Raw genomic sequence first — 13,650 nt, 5'->3', positions numbered from 1 at the left:
TGCCAGTGTAAATGAGCCAAGTTACAGGCAGTTTTACCTTGTTGGGGTATTTTGGATGAGGCCCAGTTTCCTAAAGCACTTGGCTCTGTAGATGAACAGTCCTAAGTACTAAATATCGCCATCTAAGGTAAGTCTGCACTGGGGGGAGGAGACACGTCTGCGAGTCTGAATCCACGTCCTGTGTCACGAGGCTAAAAATAGCAGCGAGACATTCTGAATCAGACTGGAGCCCAAGCTCTGGGACCTTCCCAACCTGCAAAGTCGGAGGGTCCCATAGTCCAGGCTCCAGCCCTAGCCCAAACATCTGCACCACAGTTAAACAGCCCCTTAGCCTGAGCTCAAGTCATCTGGCATGGGTCAGCCACATGTGTCTAACTGCAGTGTAGACATGCCCTTAGTTGCTTTGATTCCAGTAATAGGGAGCTGTATTAAACCTACATTCACGAGCGTGTTGCTCTGAATGCAACAGTGAAAGGGAGCGTAAAAGGTGCTGGTTCTTCCAGAATAATGCATGGTAGCCCTTTCTTCCTCAGGAGTTTGATCTGGATGTGGTAGCAGTGGTGAATGACACAGTAGGCACCATGATGACCTGTGGTTATGAAGATCCTTATTGTGAAGTCGGGCTCATCGTTGGTAAGAACTGAAGCTTTACATAACAAACCAATCTCTCCCCCCGTACCCAGTTCCTGTTCTGTACTCCTTTCATGTCCTGTATCTTTTAGCTATTCCCGGGAGATCTAGTACAGATCAGAATTTTCCACCAATGGTTGGAAAAATGTTAAAATATTTGAAATTTCAGTGAAAAATGGCAAAGTCAGTGGAAATCTTTTGCCTTCCTCACCCCCAACCAGCTTCATTTCCTTGAGTATTTGGGACCAAATTCAGATGTGGTACAAGCAGATGTGACTTTATTACCTTCCATGGTGAAAGACTATAAAGGATGCTGGTAATGATAAAGAATTCCTCCTGGTGAATACTTTAGGTTTTGTGGGTGGCGTGTTTTGACAGGCCTAAGCCATCCGGGTGATCTTGCTTCATTCTTGAGAGGCTCACGGAACGCTCATTGCTTTTTCCCAAGCTGTTTAAGCTCAAGAGAACGGCCGTTGTGTAGGCCATGCTGCAGAGATAGTAGACACAGGTATCACATAAGACTGTGAAATTTGCATTGACAGGGTTGCACAGAGTAATGGTAAAACCCCTAAACCCTATTGCCTGCTTTCTAACAAAGAAACTTCTTAATTTAGCACATCTGAGCTCATACCGGGCAATGATCTACCGGGTTAGCTCCACTGATTTCAGTGGAATTGTCAGCAGAATATTTGGCCTTCAGCAGAGCATGAACTGGAATTTTCTACGATTTCAAAATTTGTTTTTGTTCTGAATTGAAACAAAACACTGAATTTCAAAATTTCCACGGAACAAAAATGTTGGAGAAAAATTGCTTTGGGGTCAATTTAAATGGCTTTTTCTTTCAATGTCAACTTTTTTTCAATTTTTGGACGATATAAAATCAGTTTAGAAAAGAAAAACCGAAATGTTCTGTTCCAAAAATGTCAAAATGGAAATCGTGTCCATTTTCTCCTTGGCAAAATTTTGTTGTTGAAAATGACATGGTCCCATGGAAAATTTAGATTCTGCCGAAGTGACTTTTAGCAAGCTTTAGCACAGGGGTGGGAAACCTACAGCCCGTGGGCTGCATCCAGCCCGCCGCTTAATGTCATCCAGCCTGTGGCAAGTCTTGGTGCCTCCCTGCAGGGCTGGTGCTGCGAGCGCCGGCTCGCCCCACTGCGGGGGGACGCCCTGAGCCTCCGCGCCCCCTGCAGGCGGGTGAGTTGAACGTTTTATATTTCTGTCTCTAAAAAAAACCACACTAAATTTAAGTTGCTTTTTACTTGGTGGGATCATGCTACCACTTGACAGGGATGGTGTCAGGTTTAACTTACTGGGCCCGATACTCCTCTCACTCACCCCCAGGTGCAAATCAAGGAATAACTCTGCTGAAGTCTGTGGCGTTTAAACTGATTTGCACCTTTGTTAAGTGGCAGGAAAATCCAGCCATTGTTTTGTGATTCTTTTGAGCAGGGGGTTGGACTAGATACCTCCTGAGGTCCCTTCCAACCCTGATATTCTATGATCCTATGATACTTGTGTGTTGCCAGTGATTGATATTTTTTTTTTCCTGTGGGTCAATGGCCCATCATAGAAAAAAGGTTCCTCACCCCTGCCCCAGCATTTAGCAGGTAAGATCATAGCAACAGATCATATATAGTAATAGATGAGTGACTGCACACTATAGACATCATGGCTGTATGCTACACCAGGCATTGACAGCATCTGGGATAGGTCTCTCCCCTGCTTGAGCTGAAAGAGTCTCTATTAACTGCCAGTAGTAGTACAGCTCTTATCTTCCAACTTTTTTTGCTTTCCCTTGTATTCCCCTCAAAGCAAGAGACATTTCATGAACCTTTAGACCTTTCTGTGCTCTTCTGCCACAGGCACGGGCAGCAACGCCTGCTACATGGAGGAGATGAGGAACGTGGAGCTGGTGGAGGGTGAAGAGGGCAGAATGTGCATTAACATGGAGTGGGGGGCATTCGGGGACAACGGCTGCTTGGATGACTTCCGGACCGAATTTGATGTGGCGGTGGACGAACTTTCTCTCAATGCTGGGAAACAAAGGTGTGTGTGCGCATAGCTTTGAAGACGGCCATGCTTTCCACGCTCTCTTGGAGAACACATGGCATTAAGGGATCTCTCTAGCACCGTGGTTCTCAAACTTCTGTACTGGTGACCCCTTTCATATAGCAAGCCTCTGACTGCAACCCCCCCCCCCTTATAAATTAAAAGCACTTTTTTTGTATATTTAACACCATTATAAATACTGGAGGCAAAGTGGGGTTTGGGGTGGAGACTGACAGCTCACAACCCCCCATGTAATAACCTCGTGACCCCCTGAGGGGTCCCGACCCCCAGTTTGAGAACCCCTGGCCTAGCATATCCTGGGCTACAGGCCAGGGGCTAGGATTGTCCCATTAGTTTCATTGCATGGTACCTGAGCATCATGAAGATTCCTCCCCGTTTTTCTGACCATCACCTCGGGCAGAATTTGAAATAAACCAAGGCTAGAACTTGGGATGGAAATTTGGAGACTTAGCACTAAACTAGCTGACCCTTTCCTAAGGGCCTGACCATGTTCTCACTGACATCAGGGGGTCGGACCAAGCCCCATGACCATCATGTTTCTTTTTCATCTCTCTGTGCCTCTGTTTTCCACCAGCAGCGTGGGGGGATCATGCTACAACTTGACAGGGATGGTGTCAGGTTTAACTCACTGGGCTAGATACGCCTCTCACTCGCCCACAGGTGTGAATCAGGAATAACTCTGCTGAAGTCTGTGGCGTTTACACTGATTTGCACCCTTGTTAAGTGACAGGAAAATCCAGCCCATTGTTTTGCAATCCTTGGAAAGAAAGTGCCACGAGGCAGTAGTTAAAAGGCAGCAGCCTGGATCTTCTTCCCCAAACCCCTCCCAGAGGCAGGTGGTTCTCACCCCCTGCTGAGCTGATCATCATGCTGAGCATGCTGACTCCTCTCCCACCTCCTAAGCTACCAACACATGATGCATGATGCAGATGATGCAGATGTGATGTCATGTGATGACATGACTTTTCAATCACCCACTTGTACTTGTCTTTTACTTAGCTACACTAGCAGCAGGGTAGTGCTGGGTGCTTCTCACATGGGTTTGTTTTCCCAGATTGGGAGGGAGGGAGATTGAGGCATGGGGTGGGGGGGGTGAGGGGGAGGGGAGGAGGAGGGATTCAGTGACTTGCCTGAGATTACTCAGGGAATCTGTGGCAGAGCTGAGCATGGAATCAAGATCTCCAGAGTCCCAGTCCTTTGCCTTACCCCCTACCCTGTCCTTCCTACCCCACGCTCAGCTGTGCCTTTTCAACTCCAGGTTTGAGAAAATGATCAGCGGGATGTACCTGGGCGAGATTGTCCGAAACATCCTGATCGACTTCACCAAGCGGGGGCTGCTGTTCCGGGGGCGGATCTCCGAAAGGCTGAAGACCAGAGGGATATTCGAGACGAAGTTCTTGTCTCAAATTGAGAGGTGAGATTCTAGACGCAGAAGGGAGGGGTTGGGTAGGTGGATGAACAAAGACGCTTGCCCCTTGCCTACAGATGGGATGTAATCGAGTTGGGGAAAGTATATCCAGTGAAATTTAGCAAGGTCTTGAGTACAGCTAGAAAATGGAAAAATTGGGGGAAAAAAAATTTGCTATGGGGTTCATTGACCGAAGTTTCATTTGACCTGAAACTGAACATTTTGTTTGGATTTCAAGCCTTTTTATAACGGTTTTGAGTTTTTAATAAATATTAAAGGACACTTTGAAACAAAACACTGATATTTTTCAGATTTTTTTTTAATTGAAATGATTGGCGAAATGTTTGGATCTTGCCAACTCTGTATTATTTTTGCCCCCACCCCAGTGACAGACTAAACATTTTGCCCAGTTGTGGTTTTGAGCATTCAGCAGCTTGCTGGATTCTAGCCCCCACTTACCCCACTCAGTCCCTTGCGGGGTCTGCTTCTTGCAGAGCAATGTCATGCCGAGGGTTTTCATGCTGCATTAAAACCAGTCCCCCATACAGCAGTGACTCTTCATCTCTATTTTTTGTAATATCACTGACCCTGATATTTCCTTCCTGAAATAATTTCCCTTCTTGTGCACGCACGCTCAAGTTTGTTGTGTGGTTGCCTTGCACTCCCTGCTTGGCTGCGGTGTTGATCTTTAATTGCTGCCGTTTAAAAATAATGTCCTCCATTAAAGCACTAGGGGAGGTGGGGAGGGGTAGGAAGAGGCTCTGATTCCTGATTGACTCACATGGTAAAACTCCATTGGAGAATCCAAACATCTGCAGCGCAAGCAGCAACCAGGAGTAATCTAGTAATATAGTTCTAAGGAAGTCAGTGGAATTTCATCCAAGTCACATTAGATCCAGAATCCTTCCAAATTCTTAGGTGTACATGTAAATAACTAGATAGAATCCCAGGGCTAGTGCTGTGACACTGTCAATGGCGTGGGTCTTTTGGGTGGCGGAGGATGAAACAAAGCTGTGAGTGCAGAGTGCTCTCTATTCCCGCTTCACTAGATATTAACAAGCTATTGTTAACTGGAGGAGCTACTTCTGCACTCATCATCGGGGGCTTTACGATGAAATCACCACTCTGATTATGATGTAAACTTAGTTCACGCCAGTAAGATCTGCTGAATGGGAAAACTGGGATTTTCAAAGGTGCCAAAGGGATTTAAGTACCCAGATCTCATTAAAATCCAGTGGGAGTGGGGCGTCTAATTTCTTTAGACCTCTTTGGAACTCCCAGTATACATGAAATGCTGCCCCTTTACTACCCAACAGATCTGCCTCCTGGATATTCAGTCAGTTCTGCTGATCTGAGTGACAAATACAAGTATTAAGTTTTAAAGTATCAGAGGGGTAGCCGTGTTAGTCTGGATCTGTAAAAAGCGACAAAGAGTCCTGTGGCACCTTATAGACTAACAGATGTATTGGAGCATAAGCTTTCGTGGGGCTTTCGTGGAGCATAAGCTTTACCCACTTCATCAGACGCATAAGTTTGAAAGGCACTTTGACTTAGGTGCTCTTGAAAATGAGCCTGGCTCCTAAGTCACTTAGGTGTTGCAGCACTGAGTGGAGCATCTCCTAAATACTTTTTCAAAATCTAAATGAGACAAGGCAGGTGAGGTCCTATCTTTTATTGGACCGACTTGAATGGGCGGAAGGGACAAGCTTTTGAGCTTCACGGAGCTCTTCCTCATGTCTGGAGGTGGTAACCAGAGTGTCCAAGCTAAATACAAGGTGGGACAGATGGTTAAGCATAAGGCTTTAAAAATCTAGACCTTGTTGCTTATCACTCTCTTAGCCCCGTGGAGACAGCTCAGCTGCAGGAGAGTGAGTTGGAAAATCTCTTCTTCCTTGTGCATCATCAACAGGATTCTTTGCCAAGTTCTGATCACTTACGCCCAGTGCAAGTGGTGGGGCTGCACTGAAGGCAGAAGCTGTTAGTACAGGTGATGCTGCACGAGAAGGAATGAACTGACGTCATTCTTTAGATTAGAACTATACTTCCAAGGGCATCCGAGTTCAGACTGTTCCTGCATTCTGATGTTGACAACAGGCTTTCTTTTGGTCTCTAATGCCTCTGTCCTGCCCTGTCTGCCTTCCTCCAGCGATTGCCTAGCCCTGCTCCAGGTCCGCTCCATCCTCCAGCACCTGGGCCTGGAGAGCACATGTGATGACAGTATCATTGTGAAGGAGGTGTGCACCGTGGTAGCCAGGCGTGCTGCTCAGCTCTGTGGCGCTGGTATGGCAGCGGTGGTGGATAAAATCCGGGAGAACCGCAAGCTGGACTTCCTTAAGGTCACAGTTGGTGTGGATGGGACACTCTACAAACTGCATCCTCAGTAAGTTACCCTGGGTGAGAGTCTCCGTAGGTCAGAGGTTGTTCCAAGGGGACGTTGGCAGCCAGATATGACTGTCACAAGCATTGTAGGCAGACATAAGAACCAGGGCTGGTTGAAAACTTTTCATCCACCTTTTTTTGGATAAGCCAAAAATATTCATATTGTTCAGTATTTCCCCTCCCTGGAAACCAAACATTTGCTTCACATTGAAATGAAAAAATGTTCACTTTTGGGGTATTGGTTTTTCACCCTTTCTCTTTCCCAAGGGACTGAAAAAGGAGAGGAATGAAAGGGAAAAATTCGTATTGAAACAAATTACTTTATTGAGATGAAAAAATTTAAAAAATCCATGCAAAATTGAGATTTTTGTTTCTAAATCTTTTGCCCAAACTATGCAACCATTTCTCAACCAGTCCTAAAACAGTGGGATGAAATTAATAGGCCAAACCTGGAGTGGGTTAGGGGTGATCCATTAGATGATGGAATATGTTCTGCATGGAAGGGGTAGAAGCACCCTTGTCTTGGTCACTTTAGCAAAGGGCTGGGAGACCTACTTTTGAGACCATGAGACATGCTTTAAAGACTGTATCCAGCTGGTCTTGGATTTCTATCACTGACATTCGTTTGTGAATAGCTGTGTTGCTGTGTCTACATTTTCATTGCTAATTGGGTCAGTGCAGGGCTCAGGAAGTATTCTTCCTTCTGCCCCGGGATGGCTTGTGCGGTCAGTGCAGTGCATTATGGGCTAGATCAGCTTTGAGGATGCCATTTTGGAAAGTTCAGCTTTTCGAAAGTCAGGGACGCAAGGAGCTTTACCCCGTTGGGTCCATCGTGCTGGAGACTCACTGAGCTAAACCTGGCCTCCTCAGCTACCAACCCAGGGGAAGTAGTAGAAGGAGCGTGGAGGCCAGTGGAGCTGCTGCTATCTGGACCCGCTAGATTGTTCTCGTTCACAAAGAGCAGGTACCAACTGCTATAGCCCTGAGGCTGTTCTGGTGGCATGGAATAGCTTTCTGCAGGACTGGGAAGTGTTTTCCTCACTGCATCCCAGAGGATCTCCCTAGTCCACAGCCTGACTGCTCAGGTCCAAGTTTGTACTGTTAGATGGTGCCTAATGTAACCCACCTCATTTCAGAGTGGGTCTCTGTTTCCATCTATTGGCTGGCCCACATAGAGAGGTTTATGGGTACCTTACTCCTTTAGCTTACACAGTAGAGACCATGCGGTTAGATCCAGAGGTCTCAGGTTCATTCCCCACAGCTGATTCATCCAGATGGTCATTGTGGGAGTTCTGGGGGAAAGGTTTGTCCTTCTGACCATCCTCTTAGCGGAGATTAAAATGAACTGAGGCCAAAATCTAGGGTCGAGACGAGGAGCATCATAGATATACTCACTCCTGTCCTCCACCCGCTGCAGCTTCTCCTCCATCATGCACGAAACGGTGAAGCAGCTGACCCCGAAGTGCGAAGTGACCTTCCTCCAGTCAGAAGATGGTAGCGGCAAAGGGGCGGCGCTCATTACGGCAGTGGCGTGCCGGATCCGGGAGGCCGGGCAGCGATAAGAGGGGTCGTTCGGAAGGCTTGGATTTAACAGAGCAAAACCAGCGGACCCTTTCCCACCCTCCAACACACACACCTTCTCCTGCTCCTCAACATGCAGATTTTTAGCTTTACTTGTTCTATCAAGATACTGAGACCTGAGATGCCGTGTGTTCGAAGTTATTTTCTTAGGAGTTCTATTGCATGCCATCAAACTACCTATCGAGTAAAGCTAAAAGTGTCCTCAGGGAGTGTAGCTACATTTCCAGTCAAAGCCCTTTTTGTTTCACCACAGCCTATTTAAAATACTAAACCTCCCTCCCCAACCACAATGGCGTTTGTTCTGTAGCAGTAGAAGGATAATGCCAGAGCAATTAAGACACTGCATTGTCACTTCGATAGTAAACAGTACCTATTTGTAGATGTCCAAGTCTTAACATAAGCACACTAGAAAGCAAAACCTCTTTTAAGATTGGGTTAAAGACCTCCACTAGTCTTTTACCCTGATCAAGGCTGTGTTATTTCCATGAAAGTCATGGTAACGCTCTTAAAAGCACAGGGCGCAGCATTTAAACCAATGCATTTGAATCTGCGCCGAAGGATACAAAGTGTCCGTATGGAGTGGTGAGTAATATTAAAGTACCTGCTGGATCGAGTTAAAGGTGCTTCTTTAATTCGACCAGCAGAGCATGTGCCTGGAAATACTTGGGGACTCAGGGTGTAGTCCCATTTCCCAGCTTCTCCTCTATTCATTAAATGTAGTACTTGACATGTGTAGCCAATGGCGACCCCTACTGGCGCATGCGTGCATAGAAAAAACCATCGCTGAAATGAATGGTTTCTCTTCCACAACCGTTTCAACACTGTGCCCTCAATTGATGTGGTGACTTTGGTTTTATTTTTGTCTGTGAACTAGCTATGTATCTTTATTTGTAAAACCCCCATAGGTCACATCTGGATTTATGCACTGTATTTATGTTTCGAGAGATCTTACGTCTTTTATGTATATAGTCATGAATGGGGGATTGTTATTGACTAGTTTTAATGTGGTTTGAGAGACTAGTGCAGAATGCTCTTTTATTATTTAAAATAACTGTCTGGGAGCAGGCTAGAAGGACTGAAATTTCTGAGGATAGATGTATGGAAGGGGTGCAGTCATTTCAGGTCTTATATCATCAGGGGAAATGGAAGTATGAAGGCCATGTATTCAGTGCACTAAAAGAAATAGTGGCAGCCAGGGAACAAATGAATTGGTTAGTTCAGAGTCTGATCCTGCTCATTCTGACTCACGAGTAATCATTGCTCATGGGAGCAGGCCCCCATTGAGGCATGGTCCTAATTCTGCTTACACTGAAGTCAGTGACAAAATCCCCATTGACTAGCACTGCAGGAGTAGGTCCTTGGTTTACTCACTGGAATAAACCAGGATTAGGCTCTAGCTGTTTCTAATCTAAAGGGTTAAACATTTTATTCTGCAAATATACGTTTTTCTTCACCACCACCATCAGCTCCCATTGAAAGCAACTGGAGTTTTACTGTTGACTTCAACAGGAGTTGGGGTTCAGGCCCGAATTTCTCATGAGATTTGGTCCCAGTCCTGCAAACAGGCACCGTGTTTTGCTTGAAGCACGAGAGTAACCCACTGCTGTTGATGGCAGCACTCACCTGCTTATAGTTAAACACGTGTGTGGGTGCAGGAGCTCAGTAGCAAAGAAATAAGCGTAATTTTGTGACCCCCCACCCCCAAATGTCAAAATCCTTCTGGTTTTCCAAATTGGCAACCCCAAAGCTAACAGCAGGTTTGCTCTGTGCAGCAGAACTCTCCTCACCACTTTGCTTTTTATGGTAAAGAGTTGTTAATTTTGCCAACAGAAAACTGTGCAGACGAATTAAATTCTGCAATTTGTTGTTTCCAAAACCAGCAAATTCACACACAAAATTATGCAGGGGTGTGTGATGAATCGCATAAACTTTTTTGTAAATATTTAACACACGTCTGGTGATGTACACATAAAAACCTCAACCTGGCCATCAGTTTCGAGGGATATAGAATTTTTGTGTGTGGGTGGGGTTTTTTTTGTATATTTTTATACTGCTTGGGGTAACGTCTTTACCAAAAGAATCTCTATGTGGCTGTCAATTCCAATAGCGCCATTTTAAAGCACGCCACACGTGTCTCTTGGCATTTTAAATGCTTATATTTTTTTATAAGCCACAAGATTACTATATAAAATAAATGGAAAAATCAAAAATGATGTGTACAGAAATAATGTAAGAGAATCATCCAGTTTAGAAACTTTAGATGAATTTAAATAAATTATCGTTTTTTAAAAAAAAACAGAAAACCATCTAATCCAATACCAAGCAGTTGTGTGTGATTCTTTTACTGGGATTACTAGTATTTGCCTACTGATCAAGGCATTTTTTGCTTTGATTATATCTACTGTACAGTGAAGAGGGTTACAGTTGGGGAGTATATTTATAAACTTGAAGACAAGGGATTATCCAGCAGTGTACCTCTTTTTGAAATGCACTATATTTCACCAGTAGTGAATGAGTTCACTTTTACAACAGATGCTTTCTTTGCAATCAATGACATAGTGGGTGCCAGGGCAGTCCCTTTTTGTAGCTGATTCGGGGTCTGGTTCAGCAAAGCACTTGGGCATGTGACTTAAGGGGTTATAAGCATACGCTTAAACTTAAGTGTATGTTTAAGTGCTCTGCTGATTCCGGGGCTTGGCAATGTTGGCTTCTCCCTTTCCTTGCAGTATAGTGGGTTCCGACTGTGCAAATGGTTTAATTCTCACCTGAAGAGTTGCATTGACGTGAGTGGATTGACTTGCATGAATAAGGGGTTTCTAGATGGAACCAGTCCCTGGCCATAGTCCTTCACCCTTGCTTATGGGCCCATCCCAATGCCCACTGAAGCGAATGGGAGTCCTTTCACTGATTTCTTTTTTTTAATGGGCATTAGATTAAGTGCTTTGCAGAGCTCGGCCCTGAAGTAGGTGCCTGGGAGCAATCTCATGATGTCAGTGGGACTACTCATGCACTTCAAGCTCAGTAGGTGCCAGTGTTCTGCTGGATCTGGGCCTTGGTGAGTAGTCCCATTGGGGTCAATGGCACTTAATTGGGTGAGCAAGGAAAGCTACATTAGGCTCTCTGAATGAGGGTCAGATCCGGGATAGCTGAGCACTCTTAATTCTCATTGACTTTGGGAGTGGAAGGCTTCTCGGCACATTTGCTCTCTTGCAAATGGAACAGGCTTAATGGTGGCAGGATAAGTTACCAGGAGCTCACAACTATCTTCAAGCTTTCTTGTCCTGACAAGTGTGTAGTTATGTGGCTCCTGGAATTTCTCCCCAGCTTAGGCTCAAATGAGATCTGCAAAGAGGTGGGCGCTCTTGAGTGCGAAAGGAAAGCATTTCCATGTGGGATGTATTGTTTCAAAATTTCTATGCTACCAACTTGTGGGAACTAGATCCAAACTTTCTCAAAGTTCGGAGGGAATTCCCATCTGAGTTTTGGGTTTGCCCAGTTACAGAGCAATGGGCTAATTGCGAAGGCTGTCTCCGAGCTTCCCCAAAATTTCAATCTGGGTTGGATAGTTCAGGGCCCATCTCTCTTAAAAACTCTGCCTCTTGTACCTCCTTGTACAGCTTCTTAGGGATGCACTGGGTACACTTGACTTAAGCTGCAGCAGAGGCTCCTGCCCTCTTTTCATGCCCACTTTGACTCAAATGCAAACCAGAATCCAATGTGTTCCCAGTTCACCTGAAACAAAAATTATACTTGAAACATACAGATCATCTCCAGACCATGTAACTGAAAATATGTCTTCAGCATATGGCTCAGTTGTGTCTATGCAGAATGTTTCCTCTGTTCACTTTAAGAGTACAGTTTGTGCACTTTTCTGTATCGAAAGAGAAAGCATTAGTACACATAGAAAGCTGCTGCTGTCTTACCATTCCTTCCAGCTTAGGAGCTAGGAGAACTATATTAAGAATTTTATAGCTGATGGCAGGTTGTGAATGCAGCTTTTTCAGGAGGACGTTGTTCTTGGTTCAGAAACTGGCCAATGTGAAATGGAACTGAGACATAACAAAGCGGGATTGTAACTTCTAAACCAGAAATTACAATGGGATGTTAAATTAATGTGTGTCAAAATGAGAAAGGAAGATCAGATCATGTAGACGGGCATTGATTCTCAACACTGGTCTGTCTTTCCTCCACTAAGAAAATTTTGCAACACTTTTCAGGATGGCTTATTTTTTGTTCTCATTCAGATGCATTTTCTTTGTTCTCTTTGATGTAAGGTTTATTTCTTCTCCAGAAAGGCAGGGATTCATCTTTTAGCAAGCCGGCACCTATTTTTCTCCCTGATGTTAGTTGCCAGGTGTAAGAGAGAATCATTCTTTCTACCTTACAAATTATTCACTTGGCTGTTACCTTGGATGGGATTTTTTATTTGACAAACTGTAAAATATTGTGCATGGTAGGAAGAACCTTAACATGCAGATTTCCGAGCAGAATGAGCTAGGCCAGGTGCAAATTATAGTGAAATCTGCCTTTAAGCAATACATATAATCTAATAAGTCTCTAAATTGCAGTAGAATATTTCAGAGGCAACATAGTCCAGTGGATCATAGGACTCAGAAAACCTGGGTTGTAGTCCCAATTCTGCCACTGATTCTCTGCATAACCTTTTCTCAGATATATTGAATATCTCTACAACCCCAACTGAACTCAGCTGGCTTTGTGGATGTTCAGTCCCACTAAAAATTAGGGCATTTAAAAAAAAAAATCTGTGCCTCAGTTTCCCCATCTGTAAAATGGGGATAATAATGCATATCCTAGTGCAAAGCACTTTGAGATCTATGGAAGGAGACTGCTATGAAAGAGATAAGAATTATTATTCCTTATTGCTTTAAAGCCGTCATTAAAGATGGAGTGTTACCTTCTGGAGGTGGCCCTGTGTTGCAAGATTCATAGTATTTTTCAGATAGAGAGAGGTTATTTCACAGACTTCCTATAAAATGTGAGCTAGTCCTAGAGACAGTCTGGACTCTCTTTATTGGTCTGAAACAAAGAAAAGTGCATCTTAATGAGGTCTTCAGAATGGGCTCCTTAGGAGGCCGGAGGAGATTTGATTTAAAGCCAAAGATCGTTCAGCTATTAGCGCAATGATTGACTGTAGATTTCAGCTGTTCTGTTGTTTTTGTGTTTACAATATTTATTTTTAGTAATTCACTGCCGTACATAGGATTCCTTATTTTTGTACTTTTTCATACCATTTTTCTTAGTGTGGTATTGTACTTCCAGCTTCCCCGTGGCACGATGATTATTCCTACAAATAAAAACTCTTCCCCAAGGCACAACTTTATCTGGTTGGGCTTGTGTGGTTCTTTTCAAATAATTTCAGAACGTCTTAATCTCATCTCACAAAGAGACGCACATGGACAGAACCTTAATTAAGGCCCAGCCTTCAAAGGATCCCCTTCTGCCTACATGGCATCTTGCTGACGTGATGATGTCTGAGACCCCCTGTGAGCATACAGGCCCTTCGGTGCAGACTCATTTAGTTGTATTGGAGCCACAATGCGGGTAGGGGAGGGTTTGAG

General features: G+C 44.5%; 1 protein-coding gene across 5 annotated transcripts in view; it reads left to right on the top strand.

Annotated features, from left to right (window-relative positions):
* Positions 1-13,412, top strand: part of LOC120397750 (hexokinase-2) — a 64,936-nt gene extending 51,524 nt beyond the window's left edge. For 4 of the 5 annotated variants that reach the window (XM_039524156.1, XM_039524153.1, XM_039524157.1 and 1 more), the window contains exons 14-18: positions 534-633; positions 2,496-2,679; positions 3,962-4,117; positions 6,258-6,491; positions 7,908-8,052. In XM_039524156.1, coding sequence (XP_039380090.1) covers positions 534-633; positions 2,496-2,679; positions 3,962-4,117; positions 6,258-6,491; positions 7,908-8,052 — 819 coding nt within the window. Of the gene's footprint in view, positions 1-533; positions 634-2,495; positions 2,680-3,961; positions 4,118-6,257; positions 6,492-7,907 lie in introns of all 5 variants that reach the window. The other variant, XM_039524152.1, reaches the window with a different exon arrangement.
* The last annotated feature ends 238 nt before the right edge of the window (positions 13,413-13,650 follow it).

This window comes from Mauremys reevesii, linkage group 2, assembly GCF_016161935.1.
Source record: "Mauremys reevesii isolate NIE-2019 linkage group 2, ASM1616193v1, whole genome shotgun sequence".
In the NCBI taxonomy this organism is placed as follows: Eukaryota; Metazoa; Chordata; order Testudines; family Geoemydidae; genus Mauremys; species Mauremys reevesii.
The sequence above is the reverse complement of the archived record's forward strand: the minus strand, read 5'-3'. Positions and strand labels throughout refer to the sequence as shown.